Source organism: Dermochelys coriacea, chromosome 3 (assembly GCF_009764565.3).
Source record: "Dermochelys coriacea isolate rDerCor1 chromosome 3, rDerCor1.pri.v4, whole genome shotgun sequence".
Lineage (NCBI taxonomy): Eukaryota > Metazoa > Chordata > Testudines > Dermochelyidae > Dermochelys > Dermochelys coriacea.
The window spans coordinates 58,445,787-58,470,159 of NC_050070.1; the positions used below are offsets into that span (position 1 = coordinate 58,445,787).

Below are 24,373 nucleotides of genomic sequence, written 5' to 3' on the forward strand. Positions count from 1 at the left end.
GGAACTTATTAGTGGGGAGATTGGACTCAATGATCCAGGAGGTCATTTCCACTCCTGTGTCCTATATACTCGTATTTATGTGGCTGTAAAACATTTATACCTCCTATACACAGGCCTATTCATGGGTTGCAAATGCCGAAGCCACATGGGTACATACAGCATGCAATCAAACTGCAGGATGTAAATGTGTTTAGCACTTGGGTGCACATGTCTTTGCACTGGATTCCAAAATATAAAGTGGCTATAATTACTGTTGTACTGTGATAGCACTAGCATTGCTAACTGCTTTTGTCACTAGATTGCTGTGTTACTAGTGTTCATCAGTGCTATCCGGATCGGCCTGCATTCTTCCACTTTCTGACCTCAAACACTGTTTCCATCAACTCCATGTTATATAATTATACTTAATAGTTATAGTCCTTTGTACTTACAAATCTATGGAAGCAAATCTTTGGAGCATCTCTGAAAATACATAGATAAAGGCAGTTAGTTGGAGGAGTCTATATCAAAGTCAGTAACCAACTTCTGTCAGCCACTGATGATTGTCCTTCACATAAAGGCAGCCTTAATAATCTGTTCTGTTTATACTGGTGCAACTCCATTGACTTCAGAACTGCACCAGTATAACTAGGAGTATAATATGGCCATTTTTCTGTTTACCTGTCATTGTTCTGCATCAAATCTGTATTTTGTTTTAACTACTGAATCACTTCTGCCTTCTTAGAAGCATAGACCTTGTCTATAGTATGTGGCACTGTGCACTGCAGTGGGCATAATTTGTAAAGCGCACTGTTTTGCACACTAACTGATCCACGTAGACCCTGTTGGTGCACACTAAAAGCTCCCTAGCACTTTAGTGTAGAACTGTATTGTGTTAAAGTGAATGAGGGAGCTTTTATTGTACACTAGCAGGGACTATGCAGACTAGTTAATGTGTAACATGGAAGTGCACTTGAGAAATCACATCCCCATAGTATGCATTGCTGCACTGTGTAGATAAGCGCATAGAAGTGAGAGCAGGAAAGAATGGATTATAGATATTTTTCCCGCCCCCTCCTACCTCCCGCCCCCGAAAGTAGTCTGGCACCAATCAGACTTGAAATTGTGAAAAAACTTGTCCTGTTTTCCCTTCTCTTCTACCACAAAGTAGCATAATTTAATTTAAATTATTTAAATGCAAGTCTCATTTATTGTCCATGATTACTTTACCACCACTTTTCAAAGCACCCGAAATTCCCAAGGAATAACTTCAAATGTTGATTCTTTATTAGATATCCTGATTTATAAAATATAAAGGAAAATTCTGAAAAGCACAATAGAATATTTCCTTAATTCTGCAGTTCAAATATTGGAAATCTATTGTTTATTTCATATTTAATTTCCTTTGAAAGGAAATCACTGCTTGCCTTATCAATCAGTTGTCTACTAAAAAGGTTATGTGTAGGAATAAAAAAGTGTGGAAGGTATGCGTTGTCGAGGCAATCCAGAAAGTAATCCAAAAAATTTTGAAAACAGCTCTCAAGGTCTGTGAACAGCCATTGTTTGTCATCTGGCCAAAGGACACATGCTTGGAAAAAGGCAGTTTTGGCATGGTAGGAACAGAATTTGTCCAGCCCCCGTCTGTTTCCATGTTTTGTTTTAAGCTGATCCAGAAGATGCTTCAGAAGTTTCAGACAGTTTTTCCTGTTGAACAATAAGATTTTATTACTGGGAAATGCCTTGTGTATGCTAAATAAGTGTTTCTGGAAATGATGTTAGACTACAGAATATTTTGCTTTTGTGAGGCATTTGATGCTGACCCCCTAACCAGTGGGATAAAGATATTATTTTGCCAATAATATTTTCTTATGAAGTATGAAAACCCATTGCATTTTTGTAGGCCAGATTCATCCCAGGATTACATTAGCTTTTCCACAGGGCTCCCAAGATGGAAGGACTGCATCCAAGGGAAGTTTCAGTGATGCATTATAATAGAAACTTCCTTCCACTGAGAGCCATCATAACCCAGAAACTGAGTAGTGTTGGCCAGTCATATGCTTCATTTAGTGCACTCCACAGCAGTTACCACCAGTGGGCAGTTTTGGAGACTGCTGCAAGTTAAAGCTGCCCTTTTCTGACAAACTGATATACCACTGCCTTCCCTCAGACAGAAGGAGCCAATGGGTATGGGAAGGTGCAATTTACATGTGCTTGCACCAAAAATAGTGAATCTGGCCCAATTCATAAAACAATTTTTGAAATTACTGTTGTAGCCAAAAATAAAATGATTCTCCTAATAATTTGACATCTTATGTGTCAAATCTAGAGAACTGACAAACACGAAGTAGACTCTCAAGGAGTTAGCTTTGTCTTTATATGCACACCTACTTGATGAGACTCTTTTCTCTGTTCCCTATGCTTAGAATTATTAATGAAATTCAGAAGGGTTCATGATTTTGTAAAACTACAGAATGCAAAATGGATTATCTGTCAAAAATAAATTCCTTAAATAATCTGTTTAAAACACCAAATGAATCTTCATGTATTTTCCCCTCCCCACCCCCCACAACATACTTGTTAATGAATTGCCTCAAATAGCTAACTTATTTAGTGTCCAAATCTAGTGTGTGTATATATAGTGAATCACAGAATATCAGGATTGGAAGGGACCTCAGGAGGTCTTCTAGTCCAACCCCCTGCTCAAAGCAGGACCAATCCCCAACTAAATCATCCAACCTGGGCTTTGTCAAACCTGACCTTGAAAACCTCTCAGGAAGGATATTCCGCCACCTCCCTAGGTAACCCATTCCAGTGCTTCACCACCCTCCTAGTGAAAAAGTTTTTCCTAACATCCAACCTAAACCTTCCCCACTGCAACTTGAGACCATTATTCCTTGTTCTATCATCTGGTACCACTGAGAACAGTCTAGATCCATCCTATCTGGAATCCCCCTTCAGGTAGTTGAAAGCAGCTATCAAATCCCCCCATTCTTCTCTTCTGCGGACTAAACAATCCCAGTTCCTTCAGCCTCTCCTCATAAGTCATGTGCTCCAGCCCCCTAATCATTTTTGTTGCCCTCCTCTGGACTCTCCAATTTTTCTACATCAATCTCGTAGTGTGGTGCCCAAAACTGGACACAGTACTCCAGATGAGGCCTCACCAATGTCAAATAGAGGGGAATGATCACGTCCCTTGATCTGCTGGCAATGCCACTACTTATACAGCCCAAAATACCGTTAGCCTACTTGGCAACAAGGGCACACTGTTTGACTCATATCCAGCTTCTCGTCCACAGTGGCGAAATTCCTAATGGCTGAGTCAATAGACTTCCCAATCTAACAAACTGGGGCTAACTTTTTTTTATCAGACTTAGGAAGTGTGAGGAGGAATTGTTTTGGGGTTTTTTTTGACAGATTTCATCTGTTTGCTTTATAATGCTAAAATGAAAAGTGAATTTGTGATGTAGTATGCCCTCATCTTCCTTAGACTTCAATGGAAGCCAGACATACTCAGCACTGCACAAGATTGTATTTATTTGCCTACAACAGAAGGGTGTTATGAGGATTAGGTGATATGCATTAAGTGTTTTTCAAATAAAAAGGCTTCATAGAGGCTCACTATTATTCCTGAGTATGGGTTCTTGTTCTCTCAAATCACAGATTAAATTATAAATTTAGAAAACTAACACACTTGCTAGACTGATATAGTGGCTAAAAGAGACTTTAAAAAAGACATACGAAGTACTAACCTACAACACTTTACTCCCTTAGATTCACAACATGTCTTTGTGTTGCCATGGTTCTTTATCATGTCCTTTTCAATGTGTGAGAAAGAGAGTCGCCAGGTGTCTTCTAAATATGTATTAAAAGAATACAAACATTTTATTAACACTTTTACCCATTTAGAATATGAGTCTTACCCAGTTTCTGTAGCTAAAGAAAAGTCATCCTGAAGTGAATTTATTTGGACATGTCTGCATTTTTTTTTTTACTTTAAAAATATCAGTTTAATAATCTAATCCACAAAATGCTAAAATCCCCTAATTGTATGTTTTTTGCATGATGTTCCTACAAGACAGAGTTATGGTTGTCTGGATACCTTAACTGCATTTCCATACCTAAATATGTTTTGGATTTCCTTGAAGTGTAAACTTAACTCTTAATTTCCTGGGTTTATAATGCATAGTTTTGGGATAATTACAACACCCCAGGAAGTCTTCCATCTTTAAAATTACTTGAAATGTACTTTCAATCTTAAAACAATTTTTTGTTTTGGGATAAGCCAATTGTGGTAGTGTTTGGCATAACTTTTATTTTTAAGACTTTTTTCACTGTCTATTGATTGTGACATGATCTTGTTTTAGAAGTATGTCTCTGTTACTCTCGCAATAGTACCCTGTTATCCACACATTCAGGCATTCAGTTTGAGTAAATTAACACCCATGAAGAATTAAATAGGCTTAAGCCGTATTATTTTTATAGCTCCAAAACATGGCTATATGCTTCCCACCCAATTATCGATCAGCTTTCTGCCCCATGAAGCACATAGTCACTGTTTTAAATTTAATTTTCCTATTACAGGAGATCAACATGACAAAATAATACTACTCTCAAATAGCATTAGGTGAAATCCGTACTAAGCTTTTTTAAAAAAAATTCTGTAGCAAAGCCTTTCTTTAGCATAACACTTTCTTTTGCTGAAATATAATAGAAAAAAATGTCAGTTTCCCCCTAGATGTACTCTACTGCCACAGATCATGATTGTGACAGCCAAGTTAAATAAAAATAATGGTAATGGTGCACTTATGAAGACCTGTCCTTGATGGGGAAATCTAGTAAATTGCCCTGACAATGCAAAACATTGAGGTTTTACATGTATTTTTGTGTAGACTAAATCACCCAACTTCACATACAGAAACTCATTTTGATCTATTTGTGCAAAAGCATACTTTCTTTCATTCTCAATAGGTTTCTATTGTATAACCGAAAAAGGTGGCAAAAATACCTCTACGTGGCCATGGTTGGTAAGTTCTAATGTTCTAATGTTGGAGGGTCTATCTCAAATTACTTCATTGTCAGACACATTGATGCGAGTTTCAGAGTAGGAACGGTCTTTGTACAGAGTCTCCACAATACAAATAATAGCACAAGTTTAATAATTCAAAGATAGGGTTTTCTTAGATGATGGTTCTGATCCAGATGTAGCCACGTACAAGACAGACTAAGAATAACAAGGAGTCCGGTGGCACCTTAAAGACTAACAGATTGATTTGGGCTAAGCTTTCATGGGTAAAAAACCCACTTCTTCAGATGACTGGAGTGAAAATTATGAATACAGGCCATAAATATATATTGGCACATGAAGAGAAGGGAGTTACCTTACAAGTGGAGAACCAATGTTGAAGGCCAATTCAATCAGGGTGGGTGTGATCTACTCCCAATAATTGATGAGGAGGTATCAATACCAAGAGAGAGAAAATTGCTTTTGTGGTGAGCCAGCCACTCCCAATCCCTATTTAAACCCAAATTGATGGTGTTAAGTTTGCAAATGAATTGTAGCTCTGCAGTTTCTCTTTGAAGTCTGTTACTGAAGTTTTTTTGTTGAAGGATGGCTAATAAAAACAAACGTAGCTCTGCTGACTAACAAAAACAAAAAGTAATACGTAGTTTCCCCTTATAACAGTTGGGTAATTACTAGTTGAGCAGAAGACCCCTCTCACATTTTAAAAAAAAAAAAAAAAAAAGGTTAGTTCGTATTCAAAATAAAAACAATACCTTTTAGCACTCTTCCATCCTTGGCATGTTTGGGTACTAGGTATATTGGCTTCCATTTATATTCTTGTTTGACTTTGCTTCCTAGCCATTTTTCAATTTTTAGACCATCTTGTGTACTGGCAGGCCAGCTTTGACTCCGAACTTCCAAAGCCAGGATTATATCCACTGATATCTCCATTGGAGGATTCCCAATGCGAAGTGTTATTGCAGGGCTTCCAGCCTTTTTTTTATCCACAGTCACTTTCATTTCTGTTCCTATCAAAAAAGCAATGACTTTTCTTCAATAACCTTAACTTTTTAATATTGGAGGAAACCATTTTTGAATGTTTTTTGTTTATTTAACTAGAATTTGCAGCTATATCATGTCATATACAAAGCTTCAGTCATTGACCATTAGAGAATATATGAGGAGACTAAGTATTTTTAAATCAGTTTTGTATAATGCAAATAGCTTTTTTTTTTTTTTAAAGGTATGTGCAGAAAATTGACCAAGTAAACAAAGGAAGATGCATGAAACTACTTAGAACTCCCTGAGGGACAAATAATTACAAGTTTCCCCCATTGAGAGAAAATAACCAAGCCATTTTTGTAAGTAGTTTACGTAAAATCTTAACATAAGATTTCAGTATCTGACTAGCTGCATTAATATGCTACCATGTAATGAAAAGAAAGTGCCTTTCTAATATAACTGAAATTAAGGTGCTTTGGAGAGATCTTGTATTTGCAGCGAGTACTGATTCTAAAAATGGAATGTTCTTGTGGTGTTTAGGAATATTTTTGTGTGAATACATTAGACCCATAGAACCCAATGTATTTTTATATTTAATATTGTAAATGTTAGTTGTTCACAATTTTCAACATACATAGCTGTTAGCTAAAGGGGACTGTATTTTCTCACTTAGAGTATATTGTTAGTGTTAAATTTGACAATTTATTTCCAAAACAAATGTAACTTTAGTGCCCTCGTGGCTAAGATGGAGTTTGCTCTGCAGGCAGCTCTGGCCAAGAGACGACGCGTGCAAGAATGCAGCAGGAAAATTCCTTCCACCCCAGGGGCACCTGTTCCAAACCCCCCAGAGTGAACACGCACACCCCCACAGGAAAAGTACAATGGATATAACAAAGGGAGATATTTACAGAGGGATGAGAGGAGGAAAACAACAAGGGAAAATGTAAGGGGAGTAGTAGAACAGGGTTGCATCCAAACCAAGGCCCCACAGGCCCCGTGGTAGCACAGTCTGAAAGGGCAGACTGAGCAATGTGTCTGCACGAAGAGTTCAGGAGGCCTGAGCAGAGTTCCAGTCCAATGCCGAGTCTTGGGTGCTCCTGGTCATCTTCGGCGGCAGTGAACTTTCCTTCCAACAACCCCTCTGGTGCCCTCTTCTGCCACGCTCTGCAAAGCCACACAGAGCGACAACTCCCCACTTAATTAACTAGCGGCCTCCCTCCTTATTCCCAATGCAGAGTCACAAGCCCTAGTACTCGCAGCCCTGGGCAGCAGTGATACTAGGTCCAGTTCCAGCCTGTCCTTCTTGGGCAATTCCTCCCTGGCACCGTGCTTCTCCTGGCTCCTGTCCTGGGGTGTCCCCGATCGGCCACCCTGTACTTCCCAGGCTTCAGGCAGGTTCTCTTCCCTTCACTTTGTCCAGGACCTCCAGCTGCAGCCCTTCTCTCCCTGGGCTCCAGAGCTACACCCCCAAGTTTCCCTCCTTTCTCTCACTGCTCCCCCTCCCCAGTAGGAAGAAGATGTAAAGGGGCCATGCTCTCTAAACCCCAAGGGGTTACACAAATAAAACATTTAATGAATGAAGGCCATTTTCTTCCCTAATTTCTGCATAACCCCCCTGCTGACATCAATGGGCATTCCATTGTGTATAGTGCTTACTTTATATCTTGGTCTACACACCATAATTCAACATAGATTCAGCCCTCTTTTCCATGTGAGTATCACCCCCTGATTACAGCACCATATTCTTGAGCAAAAAATACTACACTGAAACGCAAGACACTGAATTTTTCACAAGATCCACACTCACTGACCTGGTCAATTAGGAACAAGGTTATTTGAACAGTTTAATGCTGACGTAAAAGAACCTCAGACGTCAAAAAACATATTAGTCATTTCAGCGCTACAACAAGCAGTCTCTGGAGTTGTTGTTTTACAAACTTTTAAGTTTGAATGTTTCTATCACCTGCTGGAAGAAAATACTGCTTTGTTTTAAGAGAGGCGGGATAAGTTTAGAAACTACAGAAAGCTTACTTCCAGTAAAAATGTAAGAACACTTGGAATTAAGCAGAAGAAATTGAGTCAGTATATGGGATAAGGATTTTTTCAAATACTTCTGCAAACTTGTTTAAGCCATCTGTTGTTTTCATAATGTGACTGGCCTGAATTAAACTCTAATTTGTTTTATCACTATGCGTTGAGGTCAAATTTAGCAGCGTTAAATCGATTTAAATCGTTTAGCAGCGTTAAATCATCCACATGACGAAGCCCTTTTTTTCGACTTAAAGGGCTCTTAAAATCTATTTCCTTACTCCACCCCCAACAAGGGGATTAGCGCTGAAATCTGTTTTGCTGGGTCGAATTCGGGGTACTGTGGATGCAATTAGATGGTATTGCCTCCGGGAGCTATCCCAGAGTGCTCCATTGTGACCGCTCTGGACAGCACTCTCAACTCGGATGCACTGACCAGGTAGACAGGAAAAGGCCCGCAAACTTTTGAATTTCAGTTTCCTGTTTGGGCAGTGTGACAAGCTCCAGGTGACCATGCAGAGCTCATCAGCAGAGGTGACCAGGATGGAGTCCCAGAATCGCAAAAGAGCTCCAGCATGGACCGAACGGGAGGTACGGGATCTGATCACTGTATGGGGAGAGGAATCCGTGCTATCCGAACTACATTCCAGTTTTCGAAATGCCAAAACATTTGTGAAAATCTCCTAGGGCATGAAGGACAGAGGCCATAACAGGGACCCAAAGCAGTGCCGCGTGAAACTTAAGGATCTGAGGCAAGCCTACCAGAAAACCAGAGAGGCGAACGGCCGCTCCGGGTCGGAGCCCCAAACATGCTGCTTCTATGATGAGCTGTATGCCATTTTAGGGGGTTCAGCCACCACTACCCCAGCCGTGTTGTTTGACTCCTTCAATAGAGATGGAGGCAACACGGAAGCAGGTTTTGGGGACGAGGAAAACTATGGTGAGGAGGCTGTAGATAGCTCACAGCAAACAAGTGGAGAAACCGGTTTTCCCGACAGCCAGGAACTGTTTCTCACCCTGGACCTGGAGCCAGTACCCCCCGAATCCACCCAATGCTGCCTCCTGGACCCACGAGGTGGAGAAGGGACCTCTGGTGAGTGTACCTTTTTAAAATACTATACAAGGTTTAAAAGTCAGCATGTTTAATGATTAATTTGCCCTGGCATTCGTGGCTCTCCTGGATATACTCCCAAAGCCTTTGCAAAAGGTTTCTGGGGAGGGCAGCCTTATTCCATCCACCATGGTAGGACACTTTACCACTCCTGGCCAGTAGCACATACTCGGGAATCATTGTAGAACATTGCAGTGTATCTTTGCTGGCGTTCAAACAACATCCGTTCTTTATCTCTCTGTATTATCCTCAGGAGAGTGATATCATTCATGGTCACCTGGTTGAAATAGGGTGCTTTTCTTAAGGGGACATTCAGAGGTGCCCGTTCCTGCTGGGCTGTTTGCCTATGGCTGAACAGAAATGTTCCCCGCTGTTAGCCACGCAGTGGGGTAGAGGCAAAATGCGACCTTGTAACGAAAGCACATGTACTATGTATGTATGTATGTAATGTTAACAGCAAGGTTTACCGTGAAAGAGTGTACCCATTGTTCTATAAAATGTGTCTTTTCAAATACCACTGTCCCTTTTTTTTCTCCACCTTGCATGTGTTTCAAGGATCACAGGATCTTCTCCTTCCCAGAGGCTAGCAAAGATTAGACGGCAAAAAAAAACGCACTCGCGATGAAATGTTCTCTGAGCTCATGCTGTCCTCCCACACTGACAGAGCACAGACGAATGCATGGAAGCAGACAATGTCAGAGTGCAGGAAAGCACAAAATGACCGGGAGGAGAGGTGGCGGGCTGAAGAGAGTAAGTGGCGGGCTGAAGAGAGGGCTGAAGCTGAAAGGTGGTGGCAGTGTGATGAGAGGAGGCAGGATTCAATGCTGAGGCTGCTGGAAGATCAAACTAATATGCTCCAGCGTATGGCTGAACTGCAGGAAAGGCAGCAGGAGCACAGACTGCCGCTACAGCCCCTGTGTAAACAACTGCCCTCCTCCCCAAGTTCCATAGCCTCCTCACCCAGATGCACAAGAACGCGGTAGGGGGCCTCCGGCCACCCAGCCACTCCACCCCAGAGGATTGCCCAAGTAACAGAAGGCTGGCATTCAATAAGTTTTAAACTTTTAAAGTGCTGTGTGGTCTTGTCCTTCCCTCCTCCACCACCCCTCCTGGGCTACCTTGGTAATTATCCCCCTATTTGTGTGATGAATTAATAAAGAATGCATGAATGTGAAGAAACAATGACTTTATTGCCTCTGCAAGCGGTGATTGAAGGGAGGTGGGGAGGGTGATTTGCTTACAGTGAAGTAGAGTGAACCAAGGGGTGGGAGGTTTCATCAAGGAAAAACAAATAGAACTTTTACATCGTAGCCTGGCCAGTCATGAAACTGGTTTTCAAAGCGTCTCTGATGCGCAGCGCACCGCCCCCTCATGTGCTCTTCTAACCGCCCTGGTGTCTGGCTGTGCGTATCCAGCAGCCAGGCGATTTGCCTCAACCTCCCATCACCCCATAAATGTCTCCCTCTTACTCTCACAGATATTGTGGAGCGCACAGCAAGCACTAATAACAGTGGGAATATTGGTTTCGCGGAGGTCTAACAGAGTCAGTAAACTGCGCCAGCGCGCTTTTAAATGTCCAAATGCATATTCTACCACCATTCTGCACTTGCTCTGCCTGTAGCTGAACAGCTCCTGACTACTGTCCAGGCTGCCTATGTATGGCTTCATGAGCCATGGCATTAATGGGTAGGCTGGGTCCCCAAGGATAACTATCGGCATTTCAGCATCCCCAATGGCTATTTTCTGGTCTGGGAAGAAAGTCCCTTCCTGCAGCTTTTGAAACAGACCAGAGTTCCTGAAGATGTGAGCACCATGTACCTTTCCCGGCCATCCCATGCTGATGTTGGTGAAACATCCCTTGTGATCCACCAGTGCTTGCAGCACTATTGAAAAGTACCCCTTGTGGTTTATGTACTCGCTGGCTTGATGCTCCAGTGCCAAGATAGGGATATGGGTTCCGTCTATGGCCCCACCGCAGTGAGGGAATCCCATTGCAGCAGAGCCATCCACTATGACCTGCACATTTCCCAGGGTCACTACCCTTGATATCAGCAGATCTTTGATTGCGTTGGCTACTTGCATTACAGCAGCCCACACAGTAGATTTGCCCACTCCAAATTGATTCCCGACGGACCGGTAGCTGTCTGGCGTTGCAAGCTTCCACAGGGCTATTGCCACTCGCTTCTCAACTGTGAGGGCTGCTTTCATCTTTGGTATTCTTGCGCCTCAGGGCAGGGGAAAGCAAGTCACAAAGTTCCATGAAAGTGCCCTTACACATGCAAAAGTTTCACAGCCACTGGGAATCATCCCAGACCTGCAACACTGTGGTTCCACCAGTCTGTGCTTGTTTCCCGAGCCCAGAATTGGCGTTCCACTGCATGAACCTGCCCCATTAGCACCATGATCCCACATTGGCAGGGCCCGTGCTTTGAGAGAAGTCTGTGTCCATGTTCTCATCACTCTCGTCACTGTGCTGACATCGCCTACTCGCCCAGTTTCGCTTTGCCAGGTTCTGGCACTGCATATACTGCTGGATAATGCGTGTGGTGTTTAATGTGCTCCTAATTGCCAAAGTCATCTGAGCGGGCTCCATGCTTGCCGTGGTATGGCGTCCGCACAGAAAAAAGGTGCGGAACGATTGTCTGCTGTTGCCCTGACAGAGGGAGGGGCGATTGACGACATGGCTTACAGGGAATTAAAATCAACAAAGGGGGTGGCTTTGCGAGAAATTGAAAGGCCCCCTCAAGGATAGAACTCAAAACTGGGTTTAGCAGTATGTTTATATCACAGAGGGAGGGAGGAGAAAATGAATACAAAACAAATCTGCTTTATTTCTTGTTTTGAGCCACTTCATCTCTCTTTATACATCATGCTGGCAGCAGACTGTGCAGTACGACTGCTAGCCATCTTCACTTCCTGGGTGCCCAGCAGAAGACGGTGCAATATGACTACTGGCCATCGTCTTCTGCTAGCTGCAGATTAAAAGACAGTGCACTACTGGTAGGACTCAATCGCCATGAGACGAAACAAGGGAAATGACCTGACTGAGTCACTCCCATGTTTGCCCAGGTGCCCGGTTAAAAGGGCACCCAGGACTACGTCGACGACAGCTACCAGTCATACTGTACTGTCTGCTGCCAAAAGGCAATAAACTGCTGCTGTGTAGCAATGCAGTGCCATGTCTGCAAGCACCCAGGAGACATACGGTAACGGTTAGCTGAGCGGACTCCATGCTTGCCGTGGTATGGCATCTGCACAGGTAACTCACAAAAAAAGGCGCAAAACGATCGTCTGCCCTTGCTTTTACGGAGGGAGGGAGGGAACGGGGGCTGACGATACGTACCCAGAACCACCCGCGACAATGTTTTAACCCCATCAGGTACTGGGATTTCTATCCAAAATTCAAATGGGCAGTGGAGACTGCGGGAACTGTGGGATAGCTACCAACAGTGCAAAGCTCTGGAAGTCGACGGTTGCCTCAGTACTGTGGACACAGTCTGCCGACTACATGCACTTAGAGCATTTGTGTGGGGACACACACACTTGACTGTATAAAAACGCTTTCTACAAAACCAACTTCTATAAATTCGACCTAATTTCGTAGTGTAGACATACCCTTAGAGAGTGACTGTATTTGGGGGAAATATTAGAACTTAAACACTTATTTTTAAGTCTCCACATTTCCAGAGTTCTTTAAGCAGACTCTATTGAGGAGTTGTACTATACAAAATATTGTACAGAAAGTTTTCTTGAGTTAATACAATTGTTACAGTCCAAGTTATACCTAGAAACTGTATTTTCTGTACAGCTAGTTAGGACAACATACTTTTAAAAAGAACTATTTCATTGAGACAAGATAAGGAATGAGTGGTTTGCCACAGAAGCATTAGTTAAAAATTCTTATTAAACTTTTGAAGCTCGGGAGGAATAGCAAAAATGAAGGGAAAAATATATAGCTACTTTTTAGTCTCTCTTGCTGGAGGCTCAACACCAAGACCTTTGCACAAGGTCATGTTGAATGAGTTAGGTGGCAGATGTATACATGGTTTTAGACCATACCCTGAATGTCCTTCGTTTCAATTTGCAAAAACAGCTTGCTGCATAAGAATGGAGTCAGGCAGAACCCTTCCACTCTACACTCTGTGTAGTGAATCAGGCCCTGTATGTCTGTGGTTGCTCTTCTCTTGTTGCTCTTGCAACAAGAAAAAGCTCAGACGTATAGGTTTTTCTAGCATTTTGTGCTCGCATCTATGAAGGCACTGCTGAGAAGAACATAAGTTGTATGTACAAAACTACTTACAGTGATTTATATGTACAGACATTAATGTGAACATAATACTTGTAAGTGAAAATATTATCAACTGAATACTTACTTGTCATGCTCTTTACAATTTCTTTAATAATGTTCCTCATGGCAAAAAGCATCTTACAGGCTGCTAATGTTCCATCTTCCTGTATAAATTTGTCCAAATTGTTTCCTTGAGGATTTCTTTTAAGTCTCACATAATAAAAGGCACCAGAGCCATCACATTGTTCCAGTTCAACTCTAGGAGCTGGCATTGTAAACATGATATCGAACTCATTTGGTGCAGAAATCTGTGAATCACAGAAATACAATGCTTACTGAGTTTTGTTATTACAGGTAAAGTTTTAGCCTGCATTTCCATTATAAATACCTCTGAACTTTATTCTCCCATCCACTTCCATGTGCAGTGATGAGGGGAACAAATGTATGGTAATTTGCAGTAAATTAAGACCAGGGAACCCTCAACAGCAGAAAGACAATACAACCCTGTCAGGCAGATACTCTTATCAACTCTTACTGGAAGTTTTATTTTTGGATGGCAGTAGAGTAGAAGTGATTTAATCATTCTGTTACAGAGTGGGGTAAGCAACACATTTCATAGTGAAACTAGAACAACTTGCACAACATGGATATAAAAGTCTAAGTGTAGCAAGAGACAGACCCACATTATGCTGCTCAATTCTCCCTCCCTCTTATTGAAGTTAGTAGTAATTGTTCCTCACATAGGTACTTACAGACTGTAATCAAGTCACCCCTAAACCTTTGCTTTAAGATAAATAGATCCATCAAGCTCAATTGCTGAGGCATGTTCTTCTAATCCTTTAATCATTCCTATGGTTCTCCTCTGAACCCTCTTCAATGTATCAACATTCTTGAATTCTGATAACATCTAAGCAGGGGTCTCAAACTCCTGGCCCGTGGACCACCTGCAGCCCGAGAACCTCCCCAATGTGGCCCGCAGGGCTCCAGGAATTTTGGGGCCGGGTCTCTCCCTTAGCCCCGCTTGCTGCTCCCATGCTTCCCCCGGGCTATTTACAATGGCCCATGCACCACCGGCAGCGCAGCACAGTTGAGCGGCTTTCTGTGTCTGTCGGCCCCGGGGTGGGGCGGAGCTGTGCCTCCACATGCTACCCCCGTCCCGAGCACCCCTGCGGCCAATGGGAAGCTGTGAGGGCTGTGCCTGGGGGGGCAACAGCACATGGAGGCCCCCGGCCCACCCCACCTTGGAGCCCCAGGTAAGCGCCGCACTCCCTGATCCCTTCCCCACATACCCCCTTCCACCCCCAAACTCCCTACCAGAGCCTGCACCCCCCCACACACCCTTCTGCCCCAAACTCCCTCCCAGAGCCTGCACCCCTCTCCCCCTCAAAGCCTCTAACCCTACCCCCTCCTTGTGCACCCTCACCCCTGCCCCAGCCCAGAGCCTGCATCCAGCACACAAACTCCATCCAGGAGCCTGCACTCCAGACCTCCTCCCCTACCCAAACTCCCTCCCAGAGCCTGCATCCCAATCCCTTAACACAGATCTCCACCTCGCGCTACTTGCTGAAATGGGACCTCAATTATGGGGAGTGGCTGGAGAGGGGCTTTGACCTGGTCTTGGGGTTTTCCCACCCTTTGGCACACCCCACAAGAACGGACATGGGTAGAAACATCCTTGCCCATTCCCTCCCAGTGGAATGACCTCCCCAAATGGTCTTTGGTCCTGTTCACCCCAGCATGGCCACTAGGGTGATCGTGGGCTAAGCGCAAGAGCTTTTCCCGGTACTTAGTTGGAATTACCAACTGTCTCTGAGGATGCCAGACTTCCTGGGGCCCACCAGAAATAGTTTCCTTGTATAAAAGTCCTCTTTCGACAACAAACCGGGATCGACTAGAAGAGCTGAGAGGCAGTGGGTTGCTCCGTGCTGCCGTCCAAGCTCCCTGGAGGCTTTCATCTGCTTCCTGTTCAGCCTGGAACTGTTCCCTTGATTCTGGAGACATCAGTTCTTCACTGGATTGTGGACTTGGGCTCGGTTCCTCTTGAAGCGATGCAGGTGATGGAGCTGTTTCCGTTGACTGTTAAACACTCTCCGCTGGTACACTATGTGGTATTTCAGGCTCTGGCTGAGCCTCTTGTGTAGGGATATCTGGTGCTGCTGCCAGTGCAGGCTCGGTGGTGTCCTCTGGTGTTGAAGTTGTTGTAGACGGGTTTGCCAGTGCTAGACTCAGTGCTGGCAATGGTTCTGGTGCTGGTTGCTTTGCCAGTTCCGCTTCTGGGACTGGCTTTGGCTGGGTCTCTGGGACTGGATCCACTACGGCTGTTGCAATCGTTGGCAGGGGATCCGGTTCCACCACCTCTGTCTGGGTCTCTGATAACACAGACGGGGCCCTGGTGGAAGGCTCAGAAACAGGGAGAGGTGTGAAAGCTTGCTTAGTCTGGCTGCGGGTGACCATTCCCACACTCTTGGCTAGCTTCATATAGTTGGCCAAATCTTCCCCCAGCAGCATGGGAATGGGATAATCATCATAGACTGCAAAAGTCCACATTCTTGACCAGCCTTTGTACTGGACAGACAACTTAGCTGTAGGTAAGTTTAAAGATTTTTACATGAATGGTTGAATCGTCACTTGGGCCTCTAGATTGATGAATTTGGGGTCCACTAAGAATTGGTGAATAGCTGACACCTGTGCTCCAGTGTCCCTCCATGCTGTAACCTTCTTCCCACCCACACTCAGAGTTTTCCTTCGCTCTGAGGGTACCTGGGAGGCATCTGGGCCTGAGGACCTTGGGTGTGATTCCAGTGTAATGAACTGCAGTCTATTGGAGTTCTTGGGGCAGTTGGCCTTCACATGCCCCAGCTCATTACATTTAAAACATCGCCCAGCTGACTGGTCACTGGGGCGAGGTGGGTTGCTGGAGAATGGTGTGGTGGGACAATAAGGTGTCTGGGTTTTTCCTTGGGATGTAGGTGGAGCTTTGGATTGCCCCCGGTGACAGGGATTTGTTTCGGGTTGCCCCTTCTGATATTCACTCCAACTGCTACTATTTTTTTTCTTTTCTGCCACCTCCACCCATTTGGCTCCAATCTCCCCTGCCTCGATTACAATTTTGGGCTTCCCAACTAGGATGTATCTTTCTATTTCCTCAGGAACACCCTCTAAGAATTGCTCCATTTGCATTAGGAAGGGCAACTCTTCTGGAGATTTAACACTTGCTCTGATATCCAGGCATCCCAATGTTTCACAATGTGGTAGGCATGTCAGGTAAATGACATGTCTGGTTTCCACCTTAGGGCTCTGAACTGCCGACGGGCATGCTCGGGTGTTAGCCCCATTCCGATTCTGGCCTTGTTTTTAAAAAGTTCATAACTGTTCATGTACTCCTTAGGCATTTCAGCCGCCACCTCTGCTAAGGGTCCACTGAGCTGCGGCCTCAGCTCTACCATGTACTGATCTGTAGGGATGCTGAACCCAAGGCAGGCCCTTTCAAAGTTTTCTAAGAAGGCCTCGGTATCATCGCCTGCCTTGTAAGTGGGGAACTTTCTGGGATGGGAAGCGGTACCTGGAGAAGGATTGCTAGGGGTGTCTGCTATATTCTGCTTAGCCATTGCCATCTCTAATGCCAGTGCATGCTTCCTCTCTTTTTCCCTCTCCTCCTCAGCATGCTTCCTCTCTTTTTTCTTTCTCCTCCATAGCTCTCTTATGAGCAGCCTCTTTGGCTTTCTCTTCTCTTTCAGCAGCATCTTTCTCAAGTTGTTTTAATTCGATCAGTCTCTTATGTTCCTTTTCTTTCTCTTGTGCTTTGAATCTGGCTAATTCCAGTTTTTTCTGGACATCACTTTCTGTCATCTAGCCTTTTTGTGTTTAACCTAGCTATACCCGAGAGTTAGAAAGAAAAAAACTACCCAGCTTGTGAATTCCTTTCCTACTGTAACTTGACCCCTCTGCCTACAGGCAGAGGAAAAAAAAACTTTAACTGCTCTCAGCAAAAACCTGTTTCCAAGCAGCCAAAAGGAAAGAAAAATTAGTCCTTTTAAAATCCTGCTGTGCTTTTAGTTCAAAAATGATCCCATCGCTCTGCCACCATGTCAGAGTTCCTTCCCACCTCTGAACTCTGAGGTACAGATGTGGGGACCCACATGAAAGACCCCCTAAGCTTAGGTTAAAACTTCCCCAAGGCACAGATTCCCTTCTTGCCTTGGGATCGCTGCCACCACCAAGTGATTTAACAATCATGGAAAGGACCACTTGGAGTCCTATTCCCCCAAACCTATACACCCCTTGAGAATAATATCCTAACCAATTGGTTACAAAATGATCAAAGAACCAAACCCCTGGGTCTTGGAACAATGGAAAAATCAGTCAGGTTCTTAAAAAGAAGCAGGATTTTATTTAAAGAGAAAAAGGTAAAATAATCACCTCTGTAAACTTAGGCTGGTAGTTAACCTTACAGAGTAGCAGAAAATTCAAAGAGCACAGAGGAACCCCCTCTAGCCTTAGTTTCAAAGTTAAAACAAAACAGGGATAAACCTCCCTCTAGCAAAGGGAAAATTCACAAGTTGAGAAAACAAAGGTAAACTAATATGCCTTGCCTGGCTGTTTACTTACAAGTTTGAAATATGAGAGACTTGTTCAGGAAGATTTGGAGAACGTGGATTGATGTCCGGTCCCTCTTCGTCCCAAGAGCGAACGGCACAGGAAAACAAAGAACCCAAAACAAAACCTCTTCTGCCGCCCCAGATTTGAAAGTATCTTTTGTCCCCATTGGTTCCTTTGGTCAGGTGCCAACCAGGTTACTTGAGCTTCTTAATCCCTTATAGGTAAGGAGGAATTTAGGCTACCTCTATGGTTATGACACCCCTGATCTACAGAGTTGAACTGTCCTAGTGCAATGCGGAACATCTTACTGCACAGCAGAAAGCCACCACCCAGACTAATCTACGGAGTCAAATGGAGAAAGTTTTCAGGATGGGCCACATAGTATCTGCTATAGACTATCTATTGTCCTTAAAACACTGCAGCCTCTCAATACAGGTGCACCTGATGGCAATATCCTCTCATCACCTTCCAGTCCAGGAATATGCAGTCTTCTTAAGCCCTCTGGGATCAAAGTTCCTTAAGGAGCTTCCTCCCAGTTTGGGAATCCTCTTTGTTGTGGGTCCTTAATCTGGTGCTGTCAAGCCTGATTTCTTTGGGAAGGGGCATTTGAACTCCTGGCCACCTCTTTTCTATCATTTGTCAGTGAAAACTGCCTTCCTTATGGCCATCATATTGACTAGAAAAATTGCGTAGATTCAGGCTCTGAGAGGGGCTATCATGTACAATTTTCCAACAGGACAGTCACCTTTAGGCCTCACCCCAAGTTGGGACCCTCTTTCCAGATGATGATATGATATCCTCTCACACTGAGGATACCTCTCTGGAAGAGGGAACTCCGGTTATTAGGAAGAGACAGGTAAGTTATGGGGGATTCGATCATTAAAAACATAGCTGGGTTTTTGATGACTGGGAGAACCGCATGGCGATTTGCCTGCCTGGTGTGAAAGTTGCAGCTCTCTCAAGACATCTAGATAGACTTATGTGTAGTGCTGGGGAGAAGCTAGTGGTCATGGTACATGTAGGTACCAATGACACAGGGAAGATAGGCGAGAGGTCCTGGCATCCAAATTTAGGCTGCTAGATAAGAGGCTGAAGTTCAGAACCTTTATGCACTTTGGAAAACATAATCCCAAAAATGCATAAAAACTGATGGGATCTAAATTGGCTGTTCCCATTCAAGAAAGAGATCTTGGAATCATTAGGGATAGTTCTCTGAAAACATCCACTCAATGTGCAGCGGCAGTAAAAAAACAAAAACAAAAATAAACAATGTTGGGAATCATTAAGAAAGAGATAGAGGCAATATGATACTATCTAAATCCATGGTATGCTCACAATTTGAATACTGTGTGCAGATCAGATGTGGTCACTCCATCTCAAAAAAGATATATTGGAATTGGAAAAGGTTCAGAAAAGGGCACCATAAATTATTAGGGGTATGGAACAGCTTCTGTATAAGGAGAGATTAGTAAGACTGGGACTTTTCAGCTTTGAAAAGAAATGACTAAAGGGAGATATGATAGAGGTCTGTAAAATCATGACTGGTGTGGACAAAGTAAATAAGGAAGTGTTATTTACTCCTTCTCATAACACAAGAACTAGGGGTCACCAAATGAAATCAATAGGCAGTAGATTTAAAACAAAAGGAAGTATTTCTTCACACAATGCACAGTCAACCTTGGAACGCTTTGCCGAGGATGTTGTGAAGGTCAAGACTATAACAGGGTTCAAAAAAGAACTAGATAAGTTCATGGAGATAGGTCCATCAATGGTTATTAGCCAGGATGGGCAGGGATGGGAGCCCTAGCCTCTGTTTGCCAGAAGCTGGGAATGGGTGACAGGGGATTGATCACTTGGTTATTACCTGTTCTGTTCATTCCCTCTGGGGAACCTGGAATTGGCCACTGTAGGAAGACAGGATACTGGACTAGATGGACCTTTGGTCTGACCCAGTATGGCTGTTCTTATGTCTTCTGAAATTCACACCCCAAGACAAGTGAGACTCCATACCCTGGATGTTGTAAGAACATGCTTTTTATTTAGACAGGACTAAACCGTTTGGATACACACATACACAGGCTGTTTGTGGTGTATGCTGGAAGAATTAAGGGGTAACTACTGTCAGCTCAGACTGTGTTAAAACTTGTTATCCCCAGCCATGAAGGATCCATCTCGACATGTTAGAGTTTACTCTACTTGTCCCCACGACCCAGGCTTTCTCATATATAAAGACTATCCACAATGATCAATACCCCTATTACCTGCAACCTGGATAATTGTAACTGACTGTATCTATAGTTGAACATCAGAACAATGTAAAGGCTTCAGCTAGTGCAAACCACAGCTATCAGCTGCCTGCATGTTTTAGGTACCATGAGCAAATCAAGCCTGTGCTACAGTTTTTCCACGTGCTCCCAGTCTAAATTGACTAATGGAGCAGGTCTCAGCTACATTATCTTCATCTATATGAACCATCAGGACAACTATGTTCCTCTAGAACCATTAATGCAGAGCACAAACTGTATGAGATCTGAAGCTGTCTTTTAATCAACAGGAACTAATTCAACAAACTTCCTGAAGAAATTAGAGTAAACCAGTTTGAATATCTTTTGTAAAATCTGGAAAATTTTATTAAGGAGGAAAGCCTCCCCATCCCTATAACAAAACTGTTTTTACAACATCAATCTCCCTCCCTCCCAACTAGCCCCCACGAGTGTCGCCTAGATTATTCAGGGTGCCTGGAGTAAAGCAATTTCAGGGGCCCCTTCCATAAAAAAAAGTTGCTTTGTATAGTATATTGCCCTGGGGAAAATTGCCCCACTTGCCCCCCCCCCGGGACAGTTCTGGCCTCCATTATCCCTGTAACTCCAAAGGGAGAAAAACCAGATTTCATGAAACCTGTTAGGAACCTGGGCCTATTCAAATTTATGGTCATGATCACCAATACAAAATGCATAGCTAGAAGGAATATAATTATTCCTGCAGCCCCTGGAGGAGGGGGAACAGAGGGCTCCGCAAGCTGCCCTCACCTGCAGGTACCTTCTCCCTGCAGTTCCCAGTGGCCAGAAATGGGACGTGTCGCTGCCACCCCGGAGCCGCTCCAGGTAAGCAGTGCCCGCCGGAGCCCGCACCCCGAACCTCTCTTGCACCCTGCATCCTAACTTCCTGCCCTGAGCCCCGTCCTGCACCCCAACCTCCTGCCCTGAGCCCCCTCCAGCACTCCTCCCTGCACCCCGAGCCCCCTCGTACACCCTGCCCCCCGCCCTTGCCCTGAGCTCTTTCCTGCACACCGCACTCCCCCCCACACACTCCCCACTCTCTCCCACAACCCAACCCCCTGCCCCAGCCCTACCTTCATAGCCCTGCATGCAATTTCTCCACCCAGCTGTGGCCCTCGGGCCAAAAAGCTTGCCTCCCCCCCCCCCCCGCTCGATCCTACATTAATAGTGTCCGCTGGAGATGAAGTGCTTAAGCCCCGGCCCCTTTCTCCTCACCTTGACATGCTCGTAGTAGCTACCGGTGCCCAGAATGTCAACGGAGCAGAAACTGCTCTCCCGGGCTCTGATCGCTGACACCAGCGCGCGGATGAGCTGGTTCACACGCTCCGAGGCCTCCGACGTGTCCTGCCGGCCCAGGCTCAGCGTCTTCAGCACATCCCTGAGCGGCCGGGCTCCCACTGCACCCGACTTGACACCGCCGCTGCTCTCTGCCCTCGTGCAGCAGGAGGCAGCTACAGCGGGCGGCTCCCTGGAGGCGGACGCTTTTGGTCTAGGGCCAGCGCCCCTCTCTCTGCGGGCAGAGCCCTTCCTAGTGAGCACGGCTCCCTGCCTACTGGGGACAGCGTTGCCCTCTCCCGGGGCAGAGCCCTTGCCTTTGGGGACACATCCCCGCTCGCTGAGAGCCGGTCCGTTCGCGGCGCGGGATCTGGCAGATGTGGCGCCATGCGGGTCGATGGGCGGAGGGGAGTCTCTGGGGTTGGGGGCTTTGGCACGCTCACCAGCAGCCCCAGCGCTCCCCCCGCCCCGGGCCGGGGGCCTGGCGCGCTGGCGCCGGGGGGGCTCAGGAGCGCTGCTCTGACTCGCTCCCTTGCTCGAGCCCCTCGCTCGCCTAGCCCCAGCGCACTGGTCCCCCATGGCTCAGCGCGCACCGCCTCCCGCGGGCTCCGAGGCGCCAAGCGCGAACCCAGGCTCAGGCAAGTTCCCTTCCGAGACCGGGGCGCGCCGCTGGAGAAACGAAACTCAGCGCGGGGCACGACCCTGTTCCCGCCACGGGCTGCTGGGCACAGCGGCACCGCCCACGCCACAACCGCGGGGCGAGGTGGGGTGAGGCGAGTTATGCAAACGCCGGCGGCCGGGGCACAGCGGAGCCCAAGGCAGCGGGTCAGCCAACTCTGGCGGCTCCAGTCAGCATTGTTGACCGGGCAGTTAAACGTCCGGTCGGCCTCTCCTAGCGGGGCACGCAGGGTCCCTGCCCAGCTCCGCGCGGCTCCCAGGAAGCGGCTGGCATCTCCCTCTGGCTCCTAGGCTTAGGGGTGGCCACGGGGACTCCGGGCTGCTCCCTCTCCCCACACCCCCCCCCTCCAGCGCAGGCTCTGCAGCTCCCATTGGCTGCAAACCGTGGCCAATGGGAGCTGTGGGGGCAGCGCACAAGGCCGCCTGGCTGAGCCTCAGCCTAGGAGCCTCCTGGAGGCCGCTTTCTGGGAGCTGCCTGAGGTACGGGCAACCGGGAGCCCACACCCTGAACCCTTCCCATGGGGAGAGAGCTCTCCCAGTGCTGTACAAAAACCACCCCCACAAGCAAAGTAGCTACCAGCGCTCAAACTCCCATCGCTCAGGGGGGTGTTTTTTCACTGCCCTGAGCGAGAAAGTTTCAGCGCTGTAAAGTGGCAATGTAGACAAGGCCTAAATCTCCCTTGTTGCAATTTAAGTCCACTACTTCTTGTCCCGTCCTCAGTGGATAAGGAAAACGATTGATCACATTCCTCTTTATAACAACATTTTAGGTACTTGAAAACTGTTATCATGTCCCCTCCCCCACACCTCAGTCTTCTCCAGGCTAAACAATCCCAATTTTTTCAATCTTTCCTCACAGGTTATATTTTCTTGACCTTTCATCATTTTTGTTATTCTCTCTGGATTTTCTCCAATATGTTCACATCTTTCCTGACATGTGGTGCCCAGAACTGGACATAATACCAGTTGAGGCCTTATAAGTGCAACTGTCCACCACCCTTGCCTTCTGGTATGCCTGCTGCAGTTCCTTGATTTTCACATGGCACTGCTGCATGTCTCTGGTGTAGCCCTTCTCCCCCATGCCCTGTGCACTGTCTGCCTTTCTACGGCTGGATCGGAGCTGTGCCTGCACAGCCTCTTCTCCCCACAGACTAAGAAGCTCCGCCACCTCTTGTGTACTCCAGGCAATAGCACATTTACACCATGATCAGTTGGGCAGGTGAGCTCTTGGAAATTTAAAAGTTCCCAGTCCTTTAACAGGGAGGTGTTTCCTGTCTACCTTGCTGCTGTAAAGCGGAGTTGAAAACGTTTACCAGAATGGTCACCGTGGAGCATTGTGGGACGCTTCCTGGAGGCCAGTTAGGGCGACATAAGCAACGCAGTGACTATACTGCTTCTAAGTCAACCCAAACAACATGAAATTAAGCACTACACCTCTTATGAAGGTGGAGTAATTAATTCGATGTAGCAGGCAAGTTACGGTGATGGGACCTGGTAGTGTAGATACAGACTGTTGTTAGCTCAACATAAGCTGCCTTATGTGGACGTAACTCCATAGCGTACACTAGGCCACAGTGAGGAGAAGGCCTGAGTAAAGGTCTCTGGACTAGGATCAGAAGGCAATATACCCATCTGTTTGTGCTGAAGTAGAGAAGTGCACATTTTGTTCTGAAAACACGATCGCTATGCCTAACAGTGACAACAGGGCAGGGGAGGCTGCAGGAGGAGCAGTGGTAGAGTTTCCGCCCAATAGCTTGCATTCAGAAATACTGCAAATACCAGGTTTCAGAGTAGCAGCCCTGTTAGTCTGCATTCGCAAAAAGAAAAGGAGGACTTGTGGCACCTTAGAGACTAACAAATTTATTAGAGCATAAGCTTTCGTGAGCTACAGCTCACGAAAGCTTATGCTCTAATAAATTTGTTAGTCTCTAAGGTGCCACAAATATTGCAAATACCGTTTGCAATGCTTTACGCTACTTTCAGTGTTTTGCATACACTAAGCTCTTGTCTACTGTAGCCCCCACCATTTCTCATCTGCTCGGGAAAGAGGCCAGCAAAGAACAAAGCAACAGCTTCCCCCAGGACTCGGCAGAGAGCAGCCCCGCGGCTGAATTCTCTACAGCGCTTTTCTA

General features: G+C 45.7%; 1 protein-coding gene across 1 annotated transcript; it reads right to left on the reverse strand.

Moving 5' to 3' along the window:
- Positions 1-1,244: 1,244 nt before the first annotated feature.
- Positions 1,245-22,551, reverse strand: CGAS (cyclic GMP-AMP synthase). The gene is made up of 5 exons (XM_038395837.2): positions 21,504-22,551; positions 13,496-13,718; positions 5,755-6,009; positions 3,729-3,831; positions 1,245-1,683 (listed from the first exon to the last, which is right to left on the reverse strand). Exons 1-5 carry the CDS (start codon positions 22,140-22,142, stop codon positions 1,329-1,331), a joined length of 1,575 nt encoding a protein of 524 aa, XP_038251765.1. The 5' UTR covers positions 22,143-22,551; the 3' UTR covers positions 1,245-1,328.
- Positions 22,552-24,373: the final 1,822 nt, after the last annotated feature.

What these genes read in the sequence shown, in the direction of transcription:
- CGAS (XM_038395837.2), bottom strand. Translation starts at nt 22,142, where the DNA reads ATGGGGGACCAGTGCGCTGGGGCTAGGCGAGCGAGGGGCTCGAGCAAG. An exon ending in GCTACTACGAGCATGTCAAG is followed by an intron (nt 13,719 to 21,503) that starts GTGAGGAGAAAG and finishes TGTGATTCACAG; the next exon opens with ATTTCTGCACCAAATGAGTT. An exon ending in AATTGTAAAGAGCATGACAA is followed by an intron (nt 6,010 to 13,495) that starts GTAAGTATTCAG and finishes CTTTTTTGATAG; the next exon opens with GAACAGAAATGAAAGTGACT.